The following is a 26,417-nucleotide window of genomic DNA, read 5'->3' as shown; positions in this document are numbered from 1 at the left end:
ACCATTTAAACTTATTTTTTCTTGTCTTGTAGATAGATAGATAGATAACCTTTATTGTCATTTTTTACTGTGGGCACAACGGCACACATTAAAAATGAAATTTAGTTCTTGCTGTCAAAGTGTACACATACATAACACACATTTAAACATACTATATACAACATATGTATAGACCTATACCCTTACACATAGGTAACATATAAATAATGATCATTATCCATCCTGAATACATAACAGAGGGAGGAAGCTTTAGAGTTCACAAGGTTAATACTGTCTAGCACAAAACTGACTGTATCTGTATGTTCTGCTTTGGGTATCACAGAGCCTCCTCCCAGAAGGTTACAAGGAAAACAGGTCATGAAGAGGATGTGTCGTGTCCCAGACAATCTTACAGACCCTGCTCAATCAACGCTTATGTGCTATGTCCTGGATGGAAGGGAGGAAACTGCAAATGATCTTTTCAACCATCCTCACCACTCTCTGCACCGCCTTCCTGTCTGAAGCAGTGATGCTTCTAAACCAGACTGTGATGCTGTATGACAGGATGCTCTCGATTGTCCCTCTGTTGACAGTGGTAAAGATAGGGCAAGATGAGTTTTTCTCATGCGACACAGAAAATACAGGCGCTGCTGTGCCTGCTTCACCAGTGTCTCACTGTTGAGCGACTAAGCCAGCCTACTTCTTAACTGCACACCCAGGAATTTGGTGCTGGTAACCATCTGCACAGATGAATTACTAATGCACAGAGGAGTGTGGCTGTGCCTGCCTTTTCTGAAATCAACAATGATCTCTTTGGTTTTTCCAATATTTAAAACTAGGCTGTTTTCCTTACACCAGTTCACCAAACCCTCAATCTCCTTGCAGAAAGCACCCTCATTGTCATCATGAATAAGGCTCACTACTGATGTATCATCTGCAAACTTCACAATATGGTTGGTGGCAAACCTAGCACAACAGTCATGGGTCAACAGGGTGAATAGCAGCGGACTTAGGATGAGGCCCTGAGAACCTGTGCTCAAGAAAATGGTGTTAGAAATATTTGTTCCAGCTCACACATATTGGGGCCTGTTAGTAAGAAAATCAAGAATCCAGTTGCACAAAGGAGTGTTTAAGCCTAAAAGGCCCAATTTGTCTACTAGATGCTGGGGAATGATTGTGTTAAATGGTGAACTGAAGTTGACAAACAATAAACGCATATGAGTGTTTCTTTCCCTAAGCATTTCAAGCTCAGATGGAAAACAGAAATAGAATCCTCCGTAGAGCAATTTGGTCGGTAAGCAAACTGAAGCGGGTCAAATGCTGGTGAGAGGTTAGATACAATAATGTCCTTTATCACCTTTATTAACTTTCCGCAGTGTTTTCTGGACAGAGGTTACATCAAAGCTAAGCACTTGCTCGTCAGGATGGGGCACAGCTTTCTTAGCAGAAGTACTATTTGATGCCTCAAATCTTCCAAAAAATGTATTCAGCTTCTTTAGGAAGTCTGTGTTGTCCTTGCAACTCGATGGAGCCACCTTATAATCTGTAAAGGCCTGGATTCCTTTCCACATTTGCCTGGAGTTTCTTGAAAAAAGTTCTTAATTTTCTGGCAGTGGGCTTGCTTTGCATCTTTTTTGGCACTTTTCAAATTAGCTCTGGCTGTTCTAAGTGCCCGCATGTTGCCAGATTTAAAAGCCACATTCCATGCCTTCAGCACCTTGCAGACCTCATAAGTCAGCCACGGTTTTTCATTCGCCCTCACAACAATGCTTTTAAGGGCACAGACATCCTCTATGCACTTTTGAATATATGTAGACACAATGGTGGCATACTCCTCAATATTTATACGTTGGTTATCAGTAGCTGCTTCTTTAAACATGCGCCAATCCGTACATTCAAAGCAGTCTTGTAATGCTTCTCCCTCTGTCCAAATCCTCACCTGCTTTACTGTAGGTTTCACTCTGACTAATAAAGGTTTATATGCTGGAATAAGCAGCACTGAGAAATGGTCAGAGGGGCCCAGGTGAGGCGGGGGATAGCTTTGAATGCATTCTTGATGTGTGTGGGTTGTTGTTGTTTTTTGAAACAGCACTGAAATATGTATCCTATCTTCTACATAAGAATTCTTCAGCTATCATATTTGTCCACAGCATTCTCTTCACAGGCTAACCATTCAAAAACCTCTTTAACCATTCTTTGTTCCTTTCCTCTGGAAAGGATCCTGTTTGTCAAGGTCCAGAACTCAATGTTCTAGGTATGGTTTACCCATACAGAATAAAAAGGAATAGTGCTTATTTTCATCTTGACGCTGTATTTTTCATTTAGCTAAGCATTATTTTTCATTTTCTTGCAGCTAGAACACACTGTTGGCTCATGTTCAGCTTATGATCCACCAAGACTCGCAGAACTATTTTATGTCTACTGCTGCCTTGTATTATGTATGCCAATATAAGCTTTATTCATGTCTTGTGTTTTTTTTTCCTGCCCAAGTGAAATACTTTGCATTTTCCTTTTTAAAATTATTTTTGTTATTTTCCATCATTCCAAATTGTCATTCCCTTCTAACTCTGTTATTCTGTTAGTATGGTTTGTTTTTTTGATAAATTTATGTTTAATAATTTGTTCCGGAGTTTTGTCTTGTATCAACTTCAAGAGGATAGTTCTTAATTATATTGGTCCTCATTTGTCCCTTTGTTGAAGACAGAAATATCTTTTCCAATCCTCTACCACTATGATTTCTCAAAAATTACAGAAAGGGACTCCAAAATGACATTCCTGATATTCTTCAAGACCCTCAGGTCTAACTGACTGAGTTCCAGAGACAAACTGATTCATAACCCTAGTCAGAAGCTCTGTAACCCTTTACTTTCTTTGGGTTCCCATTTCTTTCTTTTGTCAATTGTTCTATTTAGTCCTAGCTGGATACAATTCCCTTCTTTGAGGAAGATCAAAGCACAGTAGGAATTTGAGAGTTCTATCCTCTCCTTCACATTGTTTACTATCCTCAAAAGGGTTTTTCTTTGGTTGCTTTTAGTTTTCTTTGCATGTTTAAATTCCTTTTGCACTTTAGGCTTAGCTTTTATGATTTCTTATTTTTCACGTTCCTTCTAACTCTTCTGCCGGTCACAGTTCCCTACGCAGCTTCAAACTTCATTTCTTTTCTTTTCACTGAAATTATATGTAATTGTACTTCTGGGACAGGGGTAGGCAACCCAGTGGCATAGCGTGGGGGGTGCAGGGGGGGCCGGCCGCACCGGGCGCAACATCTGGGGGGGCGCGCTCGACAGCGCCGGGATCTGGCAGGGCGGAGGCACCGGAGCCCCAGCCGGGAAGGGCCTGACGCCCCACGGCGCGCCACACACACACACACACACACAAACACACAACCACACAGCGTGACTCCTCCTTCGGGCCGCTCCGCCTTCGCTCTGGCCGCCGGCGCTGGACGGAAGCCTTCTCTCCCTCCTCCCCCCCCGCAAAGGAGAAGGCGGCTCCTGAGCATGCACAGAGCGCGGCCCTCCTGCAAGCCCGGGGCTCCGCTGCGGAGGCTCTCCCAAGGCGCTCCCGGGGTTGCCAAAGGCGGGGGGGGCGCAGCAGGGCTTGAAAGAGGGTGGATTTCCCGCGGGGGGAGGATCGCTGCAGCGTCTCTCCGGGGGTCCCTGCTCTGGAACGAAAGCTGCGTCGGCAGGTTGCCGATCCAACCGTGCATGCAGACTTTGGGGGCGAGAGGACATGGTCGGGTGTGTGTGCGTGTGTGTGTGTGTTTGTGGGCGCGCCCGTGCTGTCTCTGTTCTGCAAAAGGCGCTTTTTAAAAAAAATAAAAATAAAAATAAAAATAAATCCTGTCCTGCTGGAATGCAGAAAAGCAGCCCTCGCCCCCCCCCCATTAAAAGCTTGAACTCTTCTTCTGCCTTCAATCTCAGTTTCTGTTTGGGGTGAGGTGCCAAAGAGAAGGAGGCGGCTTGGCTTGGATAAGCAGCGTCTGGGCAGAAAATAGGTCGGGCGCCGCAGCAAGTATGAATTCCTGGGGTTCAGCCTAAGCAGGCAAAGCTGCAGGGTGGGTTGGTTGGCTTTTCTGGCTTTGGAATAACCTTGGGAAGCTGAGGCATTGTAAGTTGGAAGTCATTGTTTGTCGCCTAACATGTTGGGTCAACCCCACGCCACATGCTAAGCCATAAACCGTGGTTGGTATCCAGGGTATAGGACAAGATGGAGAAAACTAGCCAATTGTGGGATCATAAATCTTGATGAAGCCCATCATCGCTCCATGTGATGTATGCACTCAATCTACAAACGTAGTCCAAGCCTATTCACATCTGTTGTAAGGTCATTCTCTTGTGGGGTTTATCCTGACGTCCACTAAGAGTGGAACAAACATGCCCCATTAACCATTTTCAACGCCATGTCCTCTCTTTGTCTCATCCTAAATCACAGCTGAGGCACCTTAAAGTTGCCTTGTTTCAGTTTTAAACTAGCATTTTCCCTCTTCTCCAGAGACCCTTTTTTGCCTTGAACCTAACTCAGGGATAGGCAACCTTGGCTCTTTTATGACTCATGGACTTCAACTCCCAGAATTCCTGAGCTAGTGGAATAGACTCGAGTGCTAAAATCCACAGGTTAGGGGGCGCAAATTACTTGCCTTGCCCCGGGTGCTGCCAACTCACGCTACGCCACTGAGGCAACCTCGGCTCTTTTATGACTCGTGGACTTCAACTCCCAGAATTCCTGAGCCAGCCACTCTGAGGGAAAAGGGAGAGGTTTCCAAGCTGAGCTATGCTGGCTCAGGAATTCTGGGAGTTGAAGTCCACGAGTCATAAAAGAGCCGAGGTTGCCTACCCCTGTTCTGGGATCTCATTTCTGAGAAGTTTCTAATTGTCCTGTGATCATTTTAACCCATAATGTTTGTACAGGGGAATCTGCCTAGTAGTCCTCTACGCTTGTTAAAACTGAGTTTTTTGAAATCTAGTCTGCATGTAGGAATGGGCTGCAATCCTCCTTGATGTTGTATCTTGAAATTCACAATGAAATCAACATTTCCTCCCAACATACACAGTTGTTACCAGTTAAAATAGTTCTTTAGAACTATTTCCAGCCTTCTGGGAGTTAAAACAGCAAGATTATTTGCAAGAAATTTTCAGGATGTAGCAATCTTGGTGAAGTTAAATTTACAAAGATGTTCAGATGTCTGTTATTATTATTATATATCTTTTCCCTCTGAACATTATGTAATCTGATCTATGAGATCATTGTCTAGACAGTCTGTCTGACCTGACAATCTATACCACAGTTTGTTTGTTTTTTTGTCTACCTTTTCCTCTTTCTTATCTCAAGTGGTCTTCACTAGATCCTCCTGTCCAAATTCTGCAAGGGCTATATGTTTGCACTTCCTTCACATGTAATAATGATATGCTTCTTTTGCCTGGCAGATTCATTTAGGATATTCATGAAATTCATGCCATCGTGTTTAATGATGCCCATATTTCTTTTACATGAAGACTTGTTTAATTTCATATTCAGTGCATTTGTCTGGAGACACTGCAAACTTTGGACTCTTTTACTTGTCCTATTCCGTCCCATATTTACTAGCTCATTAAATGCCTTCAGATTATTCCAGTCCCATTAATAGAAATCGTTATTGCACCATTTTCTGCTTTTCTCCTCCCTAATAAGGTAACTTATTTACAGTTATAGTCTACCTTTTCCTCTTTCTTATCTCAAGTGGTCTTCACTAGATCCTCCTGTTCAAATTCTGGAAGGGCTATATGTTTGCACTTCCTTCACATGTAATAATGATATGCTTGTTTTAAAGTTATAACTGCAAATACGCTTTCCAAGCTCTTTCTACAAAACTCTTTATAGTAGACTCTTTCAAGTCTTTGGCTATGACATTTGTTCCGATGTGTATCAGTGGAAGAGATCATTGTTTAAAAGTATCTTGGGAGCGTTTCCATCACATCCTGAATGTGGGTCCAGGGGGGCAGCACATTTCTCTTGACAATCTATCATGTCAGCAGAACGTTGCTTCAGTCTCTCACTGTCGCCTGTCACTCCTCTTTTTTAGGAGTGACAGATACTATAATCAAAGGATCTTTTCATTTGCAGATCCTATAAAAGTCTTCTTCCTCAGTTTCTCAAATTTGAGCGACAATTTTTCTTCCAGAGGTCCAGAAACCTCTTGAATGGGGAGTTCAACAATCCCTCCTGAAGCTCCAAAGAAAAAGAACTCTTCTTGACAGGCTTCTTCCTTTTCCTCTATATCTTTTGATAGTTTTTCCTTTATCTTCTGGAAAACTCCTTGATTTTGTTGACCATCTACAAACAGTTCCTGTGTCCAATAAATAATCCATCATCTTGTCTGATAAGTTGGAGAGTGGACAAATTTGCCTCAAGCCCTTCACTTGCATTTGCAGGTTCTTGTCTTCTGGAAGAAAAGCAAACACGGCACATTCCACATGTCATTACAATTGTTCTCTCCACTTCCATGATCCGGGGTAAGGAACAAGTACCATTTTTGTGAAATCTTCCACACATGGTACTGCAGAACACATACACAAAACATGTAATTAGCTGTCCCAAGGAGGTAGATTGTTGTTAATTTGGATATGTTTGTTTACTTGGCAGCCTCAGTCTCTGTTAACTGCAGTATGTAGATAGTAGTGTTGATGCACTTTATTGTTCTGATGTGCATACATATGTGTTACAATTGTGTGCAGGTTCCCTTAGAATTTCTTTTAAAATGAAAAACTTTAAAATATTAAATGGGAAAAATAGTAACAAAATATCTAAAACTATCTAATTATGTCATCTAGAATTTAAAAGAGAAGGAGAGATAATGAAATAGAGAAATTATTCTAGAATATTGGATCATTTTAGACAACAATCTTTCAGTAAATGGGGTTTGTGTAGTTTTTCTTTCTGTAAGTGGCATCTTCCCTGAATTCTTTGTAATAAGTTAGCAAGATTCTAATTAACTATATTCTTCCATTTAACTAAATTGAAAAATTATGGTTACCAGCTTTGGACCTAGCAGAATTACAAACCAGAGTTTGAAATAGGTTGAAGATGTTGGTCTATTGTGAAGATAACAACCATAATTAGGAACATATTTCTTATTATTGTATAACTTAATGTGAAAGAGCAGCAAGGACCAAAGTTTACTACCTAAAATGAAGTCATTATGCTCTATTATTCATATGAACAATAGTATTTAAGTTTTAGTTGCTTGAATACTGTTCAGTTAGGTTTTAGATTCTGATCTTTATTCTATAGCCATTACCGTATTTTATATTTTATAATTGTTGTATTGTAATTACCCTGATGTAATATTTGTGCTGCTTTACATTGAGTTGTGACTGCCTAACAATTCATAACTTGAAATAATTTTGAGTTTACAGATTTAGAATGTTTAATGAAAGAAGATGGATTTGTTTATATATGAGCTGGACTAAATAGTTACAACTTAAACTGATTTAAGGGTTAGGGTTAAATGCATTGGATAATTAGAATACGGTACTTACAAAGTAGTAGGGATTACACACTAAAAATGTACACCCAATGTTAGTGCACAGCCAGTTCTAGGGGGGGGGAAATGTTAAAAAAAACACAAAACGAAGCAAAGCACCAGCTGAGAAATTAATAGATCTAATCTAACTAATCCTTATTTCTGAAGATTGGATGTGGTAACAGAGAAAAGGAGAGATGTTATGAGACTTTAAGCGGGGACTAAAACATAACATAAGGGTTTCAGCAGAGATTTAACTGAAGGAGCAATTTTAGCTAGGAAGGCATTGTACCATCCTGGAGCACTGCCACCTCAAAAGTAAGTGCCATATCAAAATATTTGAGAACCAGGCTGAATATTTTTCAAACTGCAGGAAGGCTAGTATCTTATTTTGCAGCTGAGTTGCTTTGAAATACTGAGTTTATTTGCAGTTTAGACCTCCTAAATGTACTTTAAGCCACACATTGGGGAGAGAGAGAGAGAGAGAGAGAGAGAGAGAGAGAGAAATCTACAAACAGAATTGCTTCTGCTGCAACTAAGACATAATTAGAATTTATTGTAAAATGCACCTGGTACCAAAAATGCCAACATACGATTTATTTGGCCTGAGTAGCTTTTAAATAGCAGAAGGAAAGGGATGGTGTATTTTTAACCAGATAGGTTCTCCACATGTCATCTTTTTTTATAAATAGAAAAATGAACACAAACATGGATGGGATGGTAACTATTTTCTTTCAGGGGAGGCGGGGAGAACATTCATTACTCAAGGAGCTGCAGAAGTTCAGAGTTATTTTTTTTTGTGTGTGTGCACTTCTGTTGCTCAGTTGGCGATAAGACTGATTGCCTCACAATGTTCTGTTCTCAGTATTTAAAAATTGGCACAACTGACTCCTAAGGGATTAAGGAGCCTGTCAGGGGGAGGAAGTGCCCTGAAAAGCCAGAAGCATAGGGAAAATACGCTATTTTTCTTAATCCAGATTGTGATTACCTCTAGTAAAGATTAGGAAATCCTGTTTGAGGGGGAAAAAAACAAAGCAATATGCCTAATCAGCCCTGCTTGAAAACCTTTCAGTTACATTTGCACCTAAATTCAAGCCGTTTCTCTACCAAATCAGGATCTGAAGCCATAATTCCAATCCCTTAAAATGATCAAATTTCCATATGGTATAAAAAGTTAATTTAGACAGTTAAATATTAATAAATCAGTTCCTTCATTAGAGAGTGGAAAAATTTATGGAATTTTGAGATAGGAAATGCTGTTTGTTTGAGAAAGGAAACTTTCTCAATAATTACACTTATTTTGTCTGTACATGCTGCATAAGAAAGCTGCATTTTTTTTAAAAAAAATGACGATGTTCTGAAGTATATAACCTGTTTTGCAACCTCACATAGCTTTGAGACTTAAAAAGAAAATCAAACAGGATATGCAAAGGAAGCATAAACATAATAAACTTCCTCTATAGTACAAAACAGTTCTGCTTTATTTTGTATCAACCAGCAACACATAGTACAGCAATGCAATTAATAATCTTCACTATCCTAAAATGTAGATAACCTATTTATCAGCTGCTTCTTTGTGATAAGTGAATGGATAAAGTTTATGGTTGCTTTCAAGAGTATACTAAATGTACCTGAAACACTAAAATGCTTATTAGAACTTCTGAAGGAATATATAATTTTCTAACTTGGATTCTATAAATTACAGACAAATTCAGCAGATACAAACAGAATTATAGTGAGAATAAAGGATCATCAACCTGTTTTTGTTGTCCAATGTTTGGAACACAGTGTCTTTAATTACCTTTTTTATGAATAGTATTTTAATACCTAGCTGATAATTTGAAATATGATACCTAATGAAATGTACTGTATTTTAAGGCCTTTTAGAAGTATGTATTTTTTCAGATGTGAAGTACAAGTGTAAATCATGTTAAATTCAAATGAATTTGTTTAATACCTATTGTCCTGTCTTTAAATATGTTGTTACATTTTTTTCTTCTTTCTAAAGAAACTAAAGGAGAATGTTGGTGCTCTCTGAGCTTGCTTATTTTCTTACAGACATTTCATTACCCATGCTAGGTAACATCATCAGTGCTAGAAAGGAGTGCTGTTTGCTATTAGTTTATGTTCTTGTGGCTTGGTCAAGGATAGTCACATTTTTCCAGTTGAAATTATGGTTAAATTTGTTTTTATGTTGTGAAATTAAAGAATTTTCATTGTGTCTTCTGAAGACAAGGGATGCGGTGGCTCAGTGGGTTAGGACGCTGAGCTTGTCGATCAGAAGGTCGGCACTTTGGCGGGTCAAATCCCGAGTGCCGCGTAACAGAGTGAGCGCCTGTTACTCGTCCCAGCTTCTGCCAACCCAGCAGTTCGAAAGCACATAAAAATGCAAGTAGAAAAATAGGGACCACTACGGTGGGAAGTTAACAGCATTCTGTGAGCCTTTGGCATCTAGTCATGCCGGCCACGTGACCACGGAGACGTCCTCGGACAAGCGCTGGCTCTTCGGCTTTGAAACGGAGATGAGCACCGGTCCCTAGAGTCGGAAACGACTAGCACGCACGTGCGGGGGAACCTTTACCTTTTACCTTCTGAAGACATGATGAAAATTCTTTAGTTTCATAACATACATATTGGGAAAATGTGACCATCCTAGACCAAATCGAGTCCAAAAACGCCAGGGAATTCCTAGAAGCCTGGCACTCTGACCAATCAGCCATCAATAAACACATAGAGTTTAACAACATCTATAGACTATGGAAAAGAGACTAGCACCAAAAAGGAACAAAGAGACCCCAGCATCTCTCCACCAGCAATCAGCATCCAAATTAGCATAGATTAACTCCAAGGTTAATATCAGACCAACAATCAAGTAAACAATACCCCAATCAAGAAACTGCCAAAGAAAGCAACAGCAAATAGCCTAATCAAAGAATCTCTCAGACCACCCCCACCAATACTGACAGGCAAGCCACTAGAATATAAACTGATAGCAAACAGCACTCCTTACTAGCACCAGGGCTTTTTTTCTCATAGAACGCTCAGAACGGAGTTTGATTTGATTTGATTTGATTTATTAAATTTATATGCCACCCTTCTCCCTAAGGACTCACGGCGGCTCACAACAATAAAAAGTTAAAAAACATAACATACAAAATTTAAAAAAGAATTAAACCATAAATGTAATAAATACATAACAATTAACCCAATAAAACCAAATTTAAAACTATAATCAGTTCAGGCCCGATTGTTGGAACATCCATATCTTCAGGTCACGGTGGAAGGACCGAAGGTCTGGAGCCATCCACAGCTCCGGAGGCAACTCATTCCAGAGGGTCGGCACGCCCACAGAGAAGGCTCTCCCCTTAGGGGTCGCCAGCCAGCATTGCTTAACTGACGGAACTCTGAGGAGGCCGACTCTGTGGGAGCAAACCGGGCGATGGGAGGTTGACAATGGCAGCAGGTGGTCTCGCAAATACCCCGGGCCACCTTTTTTGAATGGAACCTTGTAGGGTAGGCAAGGTGGGTTGTATGACATGTGTGAGTTCTGGCACCTTTTTCTTTTACAAAAAAAGCACTGACTAGCACTGACGATGTTACCTAGTCTGGGTAACGGGACATTGGCAAGAAAACAAGGAAGCTCAGAGAGCACCAAGGACCTCTTCTAAAGAAACTGACTAACAGAAAGCAGACCAAAATCGGCCTTAATTTACTGGAGCATTGCAAAAAAAAAATTGCAGTGAAAAGGGAAGCTGACTTTTGGCTGACTCAGGATTACTATATCATAAATCTTTATCCTAAGTTGTTGTCTGCTTGTTTAGCTGCAATTTATTGTTGATAGAAAGTAACAAGCAACAGATTTTGCAGCATGTTTTAAAAATGTACATTGTACACATTGGAGTTATGAAAAGAAGTATACAAGTGTCCCCCCAAAAAAGGGGGGGAGAATCCAATTCACAAGGACTAATGCCACAAACTCTGTGATGACAGCATAATCTATCATTGTTTTAATCCTTTCCAAATGTCCTCATAGAAGCATGTCAGTTTCCTGGTATTCTGAGCAACTGACCGTACTAAAATAAAAATACTTATTAGGCCATAAATGTCTGGGGAATTGCAAAATATGACAAAACATGTAAGAATCCATATATACTCTAATCCCTTGCTGGTTGTGCAAGCAATAAAACTTTATACGATCATTCTTGTCCACAGATTAAATGATGGTTAAAATAATTAGATGTTGCTTTTTTCATATTTTTCAAAATGAATTCGCAATGTTTCAAATATGTTATGCCCCAAAAAATCACAACTGCGTTTAAATCATTTCCATTTTCAGAGTATAATCAGGCCACATTTTTTCTAGTTGTAGGAAAGGATATGACTATAATAAAATCACTTTATGAGACATATTATGTCTAGAGATGCATAAATTATATGGATTATTCATCCCAAAGTGATATAATTAATACTTTCAGAATTCTTGTGGAGTGTCACAGAAAAATAGAAAGATCTGAAGCAAAGCCCATTTTTGAAAATACAATAATAACTATTTTTTTAGTGTTTAACTTTATTTGGCACACATAATAAAAAAAACCGCACTAGAAATTTTCTAATGCTATTAGTTTTCTGCTCAAGCCTTTATTCTACAATTATCATAGATTTTAAAGGGGAAATTTTGTATAGCATTCATTTCTAGAAATGAGCTGTTTGTTGATTTAATGTTTTGATATCAGACTGAAAAAAATCTTCATTTCTACAGGCAGTACTGTGCTTTAATTAATTTGAAAAGATCTATTTATCTTTATAATATATATATATATATATATATATATATATATATGTGTGTGTGTGTGTGTGTGTGTGTGTGTGTGTGTGTGTGTATGTATGTATGTATAAATATATATATATATATATATATATATATATATATATATATATATATATATATATATATATATATATGTATCTATATAGAATAATAAAATCTCAAATATACTTGTGTTACCCATTAAATGAGTACTGTCACTAGAATCATATCCTGGAAATACATTATTAATGTTTACATTATATTCAGCACCATAAATTCTAACACCCTGCTCTTGCAGCTATAATTCTTCAGAGATGAGATACCACAAATATTAATAAAGGGCATTTTGGTTTGACCCAAAATGGGAGGTCAAAAGAGACAGCAGAAATTTTGGAACATTTAAATTTAGGTCAGGCAAAGAATATAGTTATAAAGACAAACTGAGGGCCTGTAAACATGACAATTTGCAAATTTGAAAGATGTTCTTACAAATAATGACAATTATTGTTGTTCTTATCCCAGAGTTTAGTCAAAAAGAAAAAAAAGAATGAAAAGGAAAAAAAGAATGAGTTATTTTAAGGAGGAATGTATTGGACATCTATTTGCAGGGCTTTTTTTCTCATAGAACGCTCAGAACGAGTTCCGGCCACTTTTTTGGATGGAACCTTGTAGAGTAGGCAAGGCGGGTTGTATGACATGTGTGAGTTCTGTCACCTTTTTCTTTTACAAAAAAAGCACTGTCTATTTGTATCATTATTAATCCAAAATAGCTTAATATGTCTCAGATGTTTTTTTTACAATTTCATAATTTTTTTTAAAAAATCCCATTTATATCCCGCCCTTCTCCGAAGACTCAGGGCGGCTTACAATCTAAAGCACAAGTCTATGCACCATTTAAACTGTTTAGTTGCCCAGCACATGATCATACTTATCTAAACTCCAAAAAGGAGCGTGAGTTATAGAAAACATAACCACATCTTTTGCATAATCTATGACAGCCAGCTAGCAATTCTCTTTTGCACTGGGAGACAAACCTGCATGTTTCGAAATCCTCAGATAAGTCCTCATTAAACGCAGGATGTTTCCGAGCAGCCACAGTCACAGAAGCTCCTGTCTCAGCAGGGGTTCCATTTCCTGTAACTGTAAAAATATCTCTGCCTCTGCTTCCCTCCGAATCACTGTCCTCCTTGGCTGTTCTGCCTTGCCTAATGTAAGCTGAAGGCTCTGGATCCTGACGGCTACTCTGGTGTTTTCCAGATCGTCTGAAGAAATTTGGTTCCACAGAGGACACAGAAGACAACGAGAGGGAGTCTTCTTTATACCTTCTAATCTTCCTCCTAGGATTATTTAAATTATAATTTTCAGGCTCTGACTTCTTTTCCCCACTCATTCCCATCGTGGCAAGTTCAATAGCGTTCTTATTGCAACGCTCATCTGTAGAAACATCTGAGGGGTTCTGTCTTCTCATTTTCCTAATCATTTTGGCTCTGTCTCTTTTTCTAACTGAGGCCCAGTAATTTTCATCTGACGTTGAAGAGTCGGATGCTGCTTTGCAAAAGGCATTCCATCGAGGATTTGTGACCTTGGGATGTGACTTGACATCCTTGTCTTTTCTTTGCTTTATTATATCCTCAGAATTCTCCTCAGCCTTCTTTCTCTGCCTATCACCTTGTTTCACCTTTTTTACACGCTTTTTCCTAGCAGAACTTAGCCCTATGACATGGATTGATGTTTCAAACATATCTTCTGATAGGTCATGCAAAGTAGAAGATCTAAAGAGAGCAAGAGGACAAGGAGATGGATAGAAAGTGATAAAATGAGAGGGGAAGGGGAGAGAGAGAGAGAGAAAGAGAATATAAATAAAGGAAAATGAATAGAATCAAATGGAAAATGAACATGACATTGAAAATGACAAACTAAAAAAAGATGGGTGGAAATATATGAAAGAAATTAGACAAAAGGGATAGCCATAACTTATTAGGCAAAGAAGACATCTATTAAACAAATTAGGAATATTAATTTAGCACATACCTACAGATGTCCTGAGTAGATGGGCAGACAGATAGCCGTGATTGGCTCCCGGGAGCTGTCCCTGTGGTAGGACTGCTTGCCTGTTGAAAGAAGTTAGATAAATTGGATTCTTTGTCCACAAAATAAAACATAGATATTTTATTACTTTTCCACATGATTTTATATATATTTCAAGCTCTTCACTCTGCTTTCATAGAGGCATGGTTTGTAAAACAAGGAAATTGCTATTAAAGCAAAACCCTTTTGAGGAAGTAAATGCTGCAAATCACATGCATATTTCATTTTATTTTTGAGGAACAAACTTTCAGAAACTATTTTCATTTGGCTTCACTTGTGAATATGTAAAGAAACAGCAGCTGGTAAAGTTTAAAAAAATGATACTTTTTAAAATTAAGGCAAATTATACTAACTTTGTTCTAACTGACTCCTGTGTGGAAAAAAATACTATAAAAAAAGTGAGAAGGAAAAAAAAATCCTATGGTTCAAATATAATTGTCAGCCTCCTGAAATTATTTAAAATTTAGATTGTTTCTTGAAATCATATATAAATTAAATGAGTGTCTTTATTGCATTCGGCTCCCCACCACCACCATAGTGATATAGCAATAGTGACTGGGTATTTCTAGTCTAATGAAAAGAAGGACTAGGAGTGACATGATAGCAGTGTTCCAATATTTGAGGGGCTTCCACAAACAAGAGGGGGTCAACTTATTTTCCAAAGCACCAGAAGGCAAGATAAGAAGCAATGGATAGAAACTAACCAAGGAGACAAGTAACCTAGAACTATCAACCAGTGACAATCAACCAGTGGAATGACTTGTCTTCAGAAGTTGTGAGTATTCCATCACTGAAGGTTTTTAAGAATAGACTTTCCATTTTTTTTATGGAAACTGAACATAGTTTCACACTTTTATAACACACTTTTACAAGCTTAGTTCTAGTATTTTTAAAAGTACTGAATATATATATATATATATATATATATATATATATATATATATATATATATATATATATATATATATGCATCTTTGGTTATTCGGGTTTTTCCCCGCGTAGAACTAAAGGTGTAGGGGCGACGTTTCGATGGAATCCCATCCGTCATCATCAGGCTGGGGGCTTCTGCTTCCTTCTTCTAGAAGAAGAAGAAGAAGAAGAAGAAGAAGAAGAAGGAAGCAGAAGAAGAAGAAGGAAGCAGAAGCCCCCAGCCTGATGATGACGGATGGGATTCCGTCGAAACGTCGCCCCTACACCTTTAGTTCTACGCGGGGAAAAACCCGAATAACCAAAGATGCACATACGAACACCCGCGAAAACCTCAGAAAACATATATATATATATATATATATATATATATATATATATATATATATATATATATATATATATACACATACATACACACACACACACACACACACACACACACACACACATATATATATATATATATATATATATATATATATATATATATATATATATGTATTTATTAGCAATTTGAATAATTTGCACAAATAATGAGCTGTCATAAGTTGACTATATCCTGTGGATAAGTCTTGAGTCAGGCCAAAACAGGAATGAAAGAGTTAATTAGCAAGGTACATTCAAAAAGCCTTGACAAATACTTAACACACATTTGCCTTGCCTTCTAGCTAATAAAAGAGAGAAAGAACCTGTGGCTCAGGAAGTTAAAACAACTGCCTAATATATAATCAGCCCAGGTTCGAATCTCAGATAAAGGGTATGACTGACTGATGAGAACATAAAGAGTTCAAAATGATCATCTCAGCCTCCCAAAATTCTTTATTAGCAATTTGAATAATTTGCACAAATAATGAGCTGTCATAAGTTGACTATATCCTGTGGATAAGCCTTGAGTCAGGCCAAAACAGGAATGAAAGAGTTAATTAGCAAGGTACATTCAAAAAGCCTTGACAAATACTTAACATATATATATATATATATATATATATATATATATATATATATATATATATATATATATATATATATATATATTTCAAATGTTAACTATTTAGATTACCTTGCTAGGCCCCAAACATGGGGCAAATCTTTATTTCCTGTTTTCAGCCTATCTTGAAGGCTATCAAACAGGCAGTAGTCACACTGGACAATTCATATATTTGTGTAAATTACTAACAAAGAATTAAAGGGAAACTGAGATGCATTTCTGAGGTAATCTAAATAGTTAACATTTGAGACATATCTTCCCTTGCAGAAAAAAGCTAACAGAGCGAGAGGGACCTTGTGGCTTAGAGGCAAATAACACTGCCTTGTATGCAATCAGCCCAGGTTCGAATCTCAGAAGGGTATAGCTGACTGAGGACGACTAAGGAGTCAGAAATGCATCTCAGTTTCCCTTTAATTCTTTGTTAGTAATTTACACACACACACACACACACACACACACACACACACACACACACACACACATATATATGTGTGTGTGTGTGTGTGTGTGTGTGTGTGTGTGTGTGTGTTGGGGTGGGGCTTCAAATCCCCACGACGATAGGGAACGGCAGCAGGTGGTTGCACGGAGGGCCACATCAACATCTGGGATCGCGCCCCCGCTATCTTCGAGCGGTGGCGTGCTCCGACCCTCCGGTTAGCACCTTTTTGCCCGGGGATGAGGGTGATCAGGCCCCTGAGCTCAGGCTGGTTTATTTTAATGCCAGATCCGTCATTAACAAGACTCCCCTCATTCAGGACTTGATTGAGGAGGAAGGTGCGGATCTGGCGTGCATCACGGAGACTTGGTTGGGCTCGGAGGGAGGGGTTCCTCTGACCGAGTTATGCCCTTCAGGTTTCTGTGTGCTACACCAGCCGTGGGCTCAGGGAAGGGGTGGTGGGGTGGCGGTGGTTGTTAGGGAGACTTTATGCCCGTGGGAGACCACCATTGTCCAGATGGCCGGGAGTGAGTCCCTCCTTCTGAGATGTGGCCCTTGGGCTCAGTTGGGCCTGTTGCTCACATACCTGGCACCCAGCTGTGTGGCAACAGCCCTGCCCGAGCTGCTCGATACCCTCTCAGGGTTGGCGGTGGACTTCTCCAGGCTTATAGTTCTGGGTGACTTCAACCTGCCTTCACTGGGAGGGTCGTCTGAGTTAGCTCGGGAGTTCATGGCTTCCATGATGGCCATGGGCCTGACCCAAGTAATTCAGGGCCCGACTCATGTGGGGGGGGTCACACCCTCAACCTGGTGTTCCTGTCTGGACAATGGTGGGATGATCTGGGAGGGGGTTCTCCAACCATTGTTCCGTCATGGTCAGATCATCATCTCCTGCGGCTGGTCTTCCGTTATGCTACCCCCCACCGCTGGGCGGTGGAACCGACCAGGTGGTTCCGCCCCGGCACCTAATGGACCCGGAATGGTTCCAGATGGCACTTGGGTCTATACCCATCGCCCTCGCCCACAGCCCAGTCGATGCCCTGGTGGATGCCTGGGAAAGGGTGGCCGCCAGGGCACTTGACTGTGTTGTACCCTTGCGACCTCTGACCCGGCGCAGATCCCGTTGGGCTCCGTGGTTCTCTGCAGAGGTCCGGGAGATGAAGCATCAGAGACGGGGTCTAGAGAGTGGTTGGAGGTCCAGCCGATCCAAATCTGACCGATTGCAGTTAAGAACCTTTATAAGGTCTTATCTTGCGGCGATAAGGACGACGAAGTCCAATTACTTCGCTGCCCTCATCGCCTCCGCAGATAATCGCCCGGCCTCCCTGTTTAGGGTGACTCGCTCCCTCCTTAACCAGGAGGTGAGGGAGGATCCCTTACAGGGACGAGCCGAGGAGTTTAGTCATCATTTGGCAGACAAAATCGCTCAGATCCGGACCGGTCTGGACTCTAACTGGGCAGAGTCTGACGTGGAGGAATCGGACGGTCTTGAGCATGTTATCTGGACTGAGTTTGATCCTGTTTCGCCTGATGATGTGGACAGGATCATGGGGAGGCTGAGCACCACCACCTGTTTGTTGGATCCGTGCCCCTCCTGGCTGGTTTATGCGGCCCGGGAGGAGACACGAGGCTGGTTCCAGGCAGGAATAACTGCTTCTTTGAAGGAGGGTGTCTTCCCTGCCGCCTTGAAGGAGGCAGTGGTGAGACCCCTCCTCAAAAAGCCTGCCCTGGACCCGGCTGTTTTAAATAACTATCATCCAGTCTCCAACCTTCGCTTTCTGGCGAAGGTTGTTGAGAGTGTGGTGGTGCATCAGCTTCCTCTGTTCCTGGAGGAAACTGATTATCTGGACCGGTACCAATCGGGTTTCAGGCCCGGACACAGCACGGAGACAGTATTGGTCGCACTGGTGAATGATCTCTGGCGGGCTCGGGACAGGGGTTGTTCCTCTGTCCTAGTCCTATTAGATCTCTCAGTGGCTTTTGATACCATCGACCATGGTATCCTACTGTGGCGTCTCAGGGGGTTGGGAGTGGGAGGCACCGTTTTACAGTGGTTCTCCTCCTGTCTCCTGGGCCGCTCACAGTCGGTGTTGACGGGAGGGCAGAGATCCACCCCGAGGCCTCTTGTTTGTGGAGTTCCTCAGGGGTCGGTTCTCTCGCCCCTCCTGTTCAACATCTATATGAAGCTGCTGGGTGAGATCATTCGTGGTTTCGGGGTGGGGTATCATCAGTACGCTGATGATACCCAACTTTTTCTTTCCAACCTGGACCAACCCAGCGATGCCCTCGCCGTGATGTCCTGTTGCCTGGAGGCGGTCCAGGTCTGGATGGGGAGAAACAGGCTTCGTCTCAATCCTGCCAAGACTGAGTGGCTGTTCATATCGGCATCTCGGGTTAATCAGACCATTCCACCTTTAACGATGGGGGGTGAGGTGTTACCCCCATTGATAGGGCTCGCAACCTGGGCGTCCTCCTTGACTCCCGGCTCAATTTTGAAGACCATATAGGAGCCGTGACCAGGGGGGCTTTTGCCCAGGTTCGCCTAGTGCGCCAGTTGTGACCCTACCTGGACCGAGATGCCCTACGCACAGTCACTCATGCGCTCTTGACCTCCCGTTTAGACCACTGCAACACTCTCTACATGGGGCTGCCCTTGAGGACCACTCAGAGGCTTCAGCTGGTGCAGAATGCAGCTGCACGAGTTGTGATGGGGGTTTCCCGATACTCCCATGTAACACCTCTACTCCGCGAGCTGCATTGGCTTCCAGTTGCCCTCCGGGTGAGATTCAAGGTGCTGGTAATGACCTATAAAGCCCTAAATGGCTTGGGTCCGGGATATCTGAGGGAACACCTGCTGCCAGCATCAAGTACCCTTTGTCCAGTGCGCTCCCACAGGGAGGGTCTTCTCAGGGTGCCACCAGTAAAAGATTGCTGGCGGGTAACGCCCAGGGGGAGGGCCTTCTCAGTGGGTGCGCCTGCCCTCTGGAACCAGCTGCCCGTGGAGTTGAGGACTGCCCCCGACCTCCGTTCATTCCGCCGGGACCTGAAGACCTGGCTCTTCGAGCTCTGTGACCCAGGCTGAGAATTTTAATTTTAATTTTAATTTTAATTGGGGTTTTTACTCTTTCAGGGACTGTTATAATCTTTTTAATTGTTTTTAATTTTTGTATTTCTTGTTTTAATTCCCTGTAAACCGCCCTGAGTCCTTCGGGAAAGGGCGGTATACAAATCCAATTAAATATATATATACATACACATACACATATACATATACATATACATATACATGCCAACCACTTACTTCTACTTGCTGAGTAGAACTGCTCCCTAGAGAGCTGGGAAAACCCACAAGCCCTCTCTAAAAACCAAATGGTCCTTTAGGGACAGACTATCCTGATCATACACAGACAAACACACATGTGCTCTAGATTAACAATGGCTTACGTTACAATGCTTTTGCCATTTTTCCCAAGGGTAAATTTTGTAACATCTCCATTTATGCTGAGAAAATATGGAGATATGGATAACATTAAAAAAAAGAAGAGGAAGAGGAAGAGAGAGGAAGAAGACAGAATGCTACTTGAGCAACCTTTTTTTAAAAAAAAATATCACTACCTCTTGTTAAAAGGCCTTCCTGTGATATGCAGCAGCTGAAAAACTGCAAGGAAGAAAATGAAATCTGTTTTTTTTTTCTTTTATTGGAGGAAAATGACAGCATTCCCTTCTTTTGGCTTGATCTGATATCCACAACTGATGGAAGGAAACAGATTAAGGCTAAAACAAGGAAATGCTGTCTCCTTTCTACTAATAAAAGATTAACACCAATCTAACATGGAGTCTAACATGAGAGTATAGTGCTCAATTATCAAAGCTATTTCAACAATTTCAAAGCATTGCTGTTATTCTTGTAGAATCAAAGTGCCTTATAAACATGTGGACATGCATCTTTAGTCAGAAGTAAACCCCATTTATATCCAACAGAATTAATTTGTACCTACAGTTCCGCCGAAATTGCAACAAAACTCCCTGAGAAGGACTTACAACTTACCTTTGAAATGTTACTTGATCGACTGGTTGAGCGCCCTGGAGATTTTTCATTCTGTTTTTTTTTAAAAAAAAGAAAATAAGATCTGTTTAGTTTGGGCTACAAAAAACTTACAAGTATTATTATTACTTCATTTCTCCATTGAGAAATTCATATAATTTGTAACTGTTGAATGGAATTCAAAGAAATACTTTCATTTCAGCATGCTGAAGAGCTCAAGAGTTTCTGCTTTTCTACTATTTTAACAAGAATTCTTTATGCTATATTATAAAGTAATTTTTGAAAGTCTCTGCAGTACAGAAGTGGCATGGAAAGCTACTGCCCAAGAAAACCAATACATTAATTATGCATTTCTTTGGATCCTCACCATTATTTAACAGACTTAACTGAGGTAAACGATACAGAAAGAGAACATAAATGGATAAAAAAATCCCCAAACTAGAAATAAAGAATATGTAGCTTTTACACTGGGGATGTTGAAGAAGAGAAAACATATTCAGAACAAAAACCACAGTTGAGGAAGGATTACTTTAACCATTCATGGACTCATTCCAAATTAAGCCTTTTGTACAGAACACATTTAGAGGAAGATATTGCATCAATGTGATTTCTTAAGTGTAAGTCAGGGCTCCCCCAAACCATAGTCAAAAATAAGGTAAGAACTCATTTCCTCCATACATTGATGTCTCAGTTTTCATTTGATGTTTTGCATCCACTGAAAAGAAAGTCTTTTTGCATAAACTGTCTGTGTGAAAGATGCAATTCGGCCTGGTCTACTGTAATAAAATCTAGTTACAAAAGCTAGCCCTTATTTTCTTAGCAGTTATATAAAACACCCGTAGGATTAACATTGGAACAGGAAGAAATAAATAATAGTTGGGTTATTGCCCTACACTGAGAAGATAATCTAAGCAGCCCTGACCCTGTGTCTTATCAATAGAAGTTATCCCACATCATAAACCTGATACTAATTATAACAACTGCTGAGTACCTGTTGAGTCCCAATAAAGATGAAACTAGTCATACCCTGTGTTATATAACCTTATAGTAAAGATAGGATTAGCATGTATAACTTTTTATTTCTTGGTCTGGTCTATTTTGGAGGACTGACAACAAATCTTAATGCATTTCCTCCCCCTCCCATTATTTTCATAAGAATTAGGAAGGGTCTTATTTGAGATTCATATACAGATCTGTCCCAGAATCAGATTTTTTTTAATCTGACTGTTGTTGGTTGCAGCGTTTCCTCCTGTTCTTCAAGGTTATTCCTTTTGCATCCTGTTCCTCCAGGTTATTCCACTACATACTTGTGTTCAGATGAATTGATGAACTATCTGCTAAAATAGCTTCACCAGCAGGATCTGTATTGCTAACTTGTGTCTAGTCTACTTGGGCTGGTAGAATGTCAAGAAACTGGGAAAAGTGCTACCAGTAGTGGCAGCAAACAAAAATAATAATAATATGGTATATAGGTAAAGGTAAAGGTTACCCCGCACATGTGTGCTAGTTGTGCTTTAGTTAGCAAGCAGGCGAGACAGCAAGTTAACAGTTTAACTTTTTATTCTGAACCAGGCAAAGAAACAGGAGAACAAGACATCTATTTATACTGACAGCTGCCGGCAGTTCGACCAATCAGGGGTGAAAAAATTGTCTCCGCCAATCGGGGCCGTCCGGATATGACAGCTTGGAGCTGTCATCGGTAGCGCGTGTTGAGCTGTCAATCGCTGGCGCTTGCGCAGTTCCGCCCGGCAGCTTTTGACAGCTGTCAAAAGCTGCCGCGGTTTTTACCTCAGCCCTGTTAACTTCTATTTAACTCAATGCGAATACATAACAATAATAACTAGTAAATACACAACACCCCTTACCCCTCCCTCTGATCGAGTTGGTTTTTCCCCAACTGTTTCTTTTTCGGGTTTCCCCATTCGAAGTCCTTTAGGTAGGTAGGAGGTCTTTTTATTCTTTCGGAGCGCCGGGGGGTTGTCTCGGTTGGTTGTTCCTTTTCCCCAGGGGCTTCTAGGTTTGGCTCCGGGGCAGGGGGTCTGGCTCTGCAGGTTCTGCGTCACTTGGAGTGGGGTGTTGAAATGGTATATTCCGATCGGGGGAATTTTGGCATGCGAGGCTTCGTGGCGGTGCTTCTGTCAGTAATTCGTCGTTACCCCTTCCCCCTATGTTTTGAGGACTGCGCCGCCGAAGTTGGTCTATGTGTCTGCAGATATGTATATCTTGTCCAATGTCTATGATGTATGACAGGGGGCCTGTTTGTTCGATGACCACCCCTTGTGTCCATTTGTTGCCCCCCCCCCGTAATTCCTTGCCCAGACAGCTTGTCCTGTGTTAAGAGTTCTATGTTGGAGGGGTGGTTCTGGGTCTGGAGGGGATCTGTCTGGGTGTAGACGGTCCAGTTTGGTGGTTAATCTTTTGCCCCAGCGAAGCTCTGCTGGGGACTTTCCAGTAGTTGTGCATGGTGTGGTGTGTTGTGACAAAAGAAATTGTGCCAGTCTTCGGTGCCAGTTGCCGGAGATTATTTTCCGCAGTGCCTCCTTGGTCGATTTCACCATCACCTCTGCCAAGCCATTCGTCGATGGGTGAAAGGGAGCCGTGGTGGTGTGCCTAATAGAGTTCGCCGTGGTGAAACTCTGGAATTCGTAGGAGGTAAATTGGGGGCCGTTATCGGAAACTATAACATCAGGAAGCCCATGTGTTGCGAATAATCCCCTTAAAACTTGTATTGTGGCTGATGAAGTTGTGCTAGCTACTGGCGCTACCTCTAGCCATTTCGAATAGCTGTCCACGACAATTAAGAATGATTGTCCTTGGAATGGACCTGCATAATCTATATGAATACGAGACCAGGGTGTCTTTGTAGTTTCCCATCTGTGTATGGGAGCCTGTGGCTGGGCGGCTCTAACCAGTTGGCAGGAATAGCAGCCGGCTACGTGAGTCTCAATCTGTTTGTCTAATCCTGGCCACCAGACATAGCTTCTGGCCAGAGCCTTCATCTTGACGGTACCAGGGTGCCCTTCGTGGAGGCTCTCTAACACCCTGAGTCTGTGTTTGTTGGGTATGATTACCCTGCTGCCCCATAGTAAACATCCTTGATGGGTGGATAATTCCCTTTGTTTTAAAATATAAGGTTGGAATTCCGGGTCTGGGGGTGTGCATTGCCAGCCAGTTGTGACATATCCTAAGACTCTGCCTAAGATTTTGTCTGCAGCGGTCGCTGCAGAGATATCTTTAACAGATAATGGGCATTCAGGCAATTCTGAGATAGCCAGTATCCTTCCAGCTGGTGCTGGGTCTGGGTCAACTATTGGTTGGGGTAGTCTGCTCAGGCCATTAGCATGGCCCATGGCTTTCCCTGGCCTGTATTCTAGCTTGTATGAATAGGCTGACAGGAAGGTGGACCATCTCAGGATGCGGGGGGATAATATCTTTGGTGTTAGCTTGTTTACTGTAAAAAGTCCTAACAGGGGCTTATGGTCTGTAAAAATGGTAAAGGGTCAGCCGTACAGGTAATCATGAAATTTTTTTACGCTAGCTACTATAGCTAAAGCCTCTTTGTCGATCTGAGCGTAATTGCGCTCAGGTTTTGACAGCGTTCTGGAATAGAACGCTACAGGGGTCTGTATTCCTTCTTTAGTTAAATGGCTTAGGACCGCTCCGATGCCGTAGGGGGAGGCATCGCAAGCTAGACATAAGGGCAGCTGTTCATTGAACAGGGCTACTGTTGTGTTGCTGGAGAGTAAGTTTTTTAATAGATTAAAACTTAATACACAACAAGTCGTTTCCAACTCTAGGGGCCGGTGCTCATCTCCGTTTCAAAGCTGAAGAGCCAGCGCTTGTCTGAGGACGTCTCCATGGTCATGTGGCCGGCATGACTAGACGCCAAAGGTACCTTCCCACCGTAGTGGTCCCTATTTTTCTACTTGCATTTGTACGTGCTTTCGAACTGCTAGGTTGGCAGAAGCTGGGACGAGTAACAGGTGCTCACTCTGTTACGCGGCACTCGGGATTCGACCCGCCAAACTGCCGACCATCTGATTGACAAGCTCAGCATCCTAACCCACTGAGCCACCGCGTCCCTTAAAATATGGTATATAGGAAATACTAAATGCTTTCAATTCTTACAGATTAGAATCTTAGGTATTGAGAAAGATAACAGAAAAGACAACCTTTTTCTTATTGAGAAAGAAAGCCACTTGTAGTCTTAAGTTATTCAGCAGCGTGGTATTTCCTTGAGGTTGGAGGGAACAAGTAAATATCTAGTAAATGATTCCAAGTTAAACCTGACATCAACTTTATAAAGTCAAGCAGTAGAGACTGAATAAATATTTCCATCTCTACATCCATCCCAAAGCCCTAAGGCTGGACTAAAACAGTGGCAACCAGTGTTTTCTCCCATTGGCTTTTAGACAATGAAAATTTAGAAAGTCTTTATGTAATTCCATGGGTTTAGAATGCTTCTCGAATACAAACTCAGTCTTTTAATTTCTTTTCATTTCAAACAGTTAATTCTACTTAGTCATAAATGCTTCATCTATATATTTAAAAATGATTTTTGATATATTTTAGTTCAGTAAAGCCTGTTTTAAAAATATTAAAAATTGATCTATTTTACATCAGATTCCCTGAATATTAAAGATTGGTACATACCAGACATAAAAAGATAGCAATTGAAAAGGGAAAGGTACAGTATTGGTTGCTCACAGAAAAAACAATGATCAGATTAATTTGTTCTTGATTTATTACAGATATTTTTATGCCACTTCATTCAGTTTAATCTAAGGGGCCTACTGGATTATCAACATAAAAATACTCTTAATACAAACTTTAATAAAATACATATTAAAATAAAATTATATCATCAAAATCTAATACAATATAAAATGATATGTACATTGTATGTAATTCTCCCAAGTATATTTATTCTTTCAATTTCTCAGTTCCCAAATGTTCCTTGAAAAACCTAGGGCTTAACTAGTTTCCTGAACATCAACAGTGAAATTAGGGAATGTTCAAATGTATTGATTGCTTTCTTAGAGATAGAACATAGAAATCAGTAGAGCCGGATGTAATCTGTATACTGATAGATTTCTATTCCAAAGGCCTAAATGACTTTCCCTAGTAATTTCACATCAATGTTAAACTACATAGGTCATAGGAGATAAAATAGAACTCTGTGGAACATTAAGTCAGTATTGTAGTTTCCTAGCACCACCTGAAGGAAAATAGGATGTTATTTTCAAACAATATTTCCAATCCTTTATAAGAAAACATAGAAGTTCATATTTGTTTAACAGTAGCATAAGGCACCACACTGCTTAGCACAATATTCTGTAAAGGTAGTACCCCAGAAATGAACAGTGCTCAGAAAAAAGGGTGTGATAGCTATTTATGTCTTGAATGAAGTTTGTCAGTATGTGTGTTTCAGTAGTTAGAACAAAAGCCTGTTAAAAGGACCACGGAATACCAAAAATGAAAAAGTAACTGCTTACATCATGTTATATGGCTTAAAACAGAAATTTACACACATACTCAAAATACAGTATATCACACACACAGTTCTAAATATATTTGACTATGATTTTTTTCATAGCCTAAAACTTAAGACTCAACATTTTGAGGGGGAAAAATGCTCAATTT

At 40.7% G+C, this 26,417-nt stretch overlaps 1 protein-coding gene across 2 annotated transcripts in view; it reads right to left on the bottom strand.

Annotated features, from left to right (window-relative positions):
• Positions 1 to 14,487, bottom strand: part of MARCHF1 (membrane associated ring-CH-type finger 1) — a 55,066-nt gene extending 40,579 nt beyond the window's left edge. Inside the window, exons 1-2 of one of the 2 annotated variants that reach the window (XM_083367880.1) lie at positions 14,319 to 14,487; positions 13,182 to 14,059 (exon numbers count right to left, since the gene is read on the bottom strand). In XM_083367880.1, coding sequence (XP_083224006.1) covers positions 13,216 to 14,059; positions 14,319 to 14,473 — 999 coding nt within the window. In that variant the 5' untranslated portion in view covers positions 14,474 to 14,487 and the 3' untranslated portion in view covers positions 13,182 to 13,215. Of the gene's footprint in view, positions 1 to 13,181; positions 14,060 to 14,318 lie in introns of those variants that run through there. The other variant, XM_083367881.1, reaches the window with a different exon arrangement.
• Between the last annotated feature and the right edge of the window lie 11,930 nt (positions 14,488 to 26,417).

This window comes from Vipera ursinii, assembly GCF_947247035.1.
Source record: "Vipera ursinii genome assembly, chromosome: 7".
NCBI classification, from domain to species: Eukaryota; Metazoa; Chordata; class Lepidosauria; order Squamata; family Viperidae; genus Vipera; species Vipera ursinii.
The sequence above is the reverse complement of the archived record's forward strand: the minus strand, read 5'-3'. Positions and strand labels throughout refer to the sequence as shown.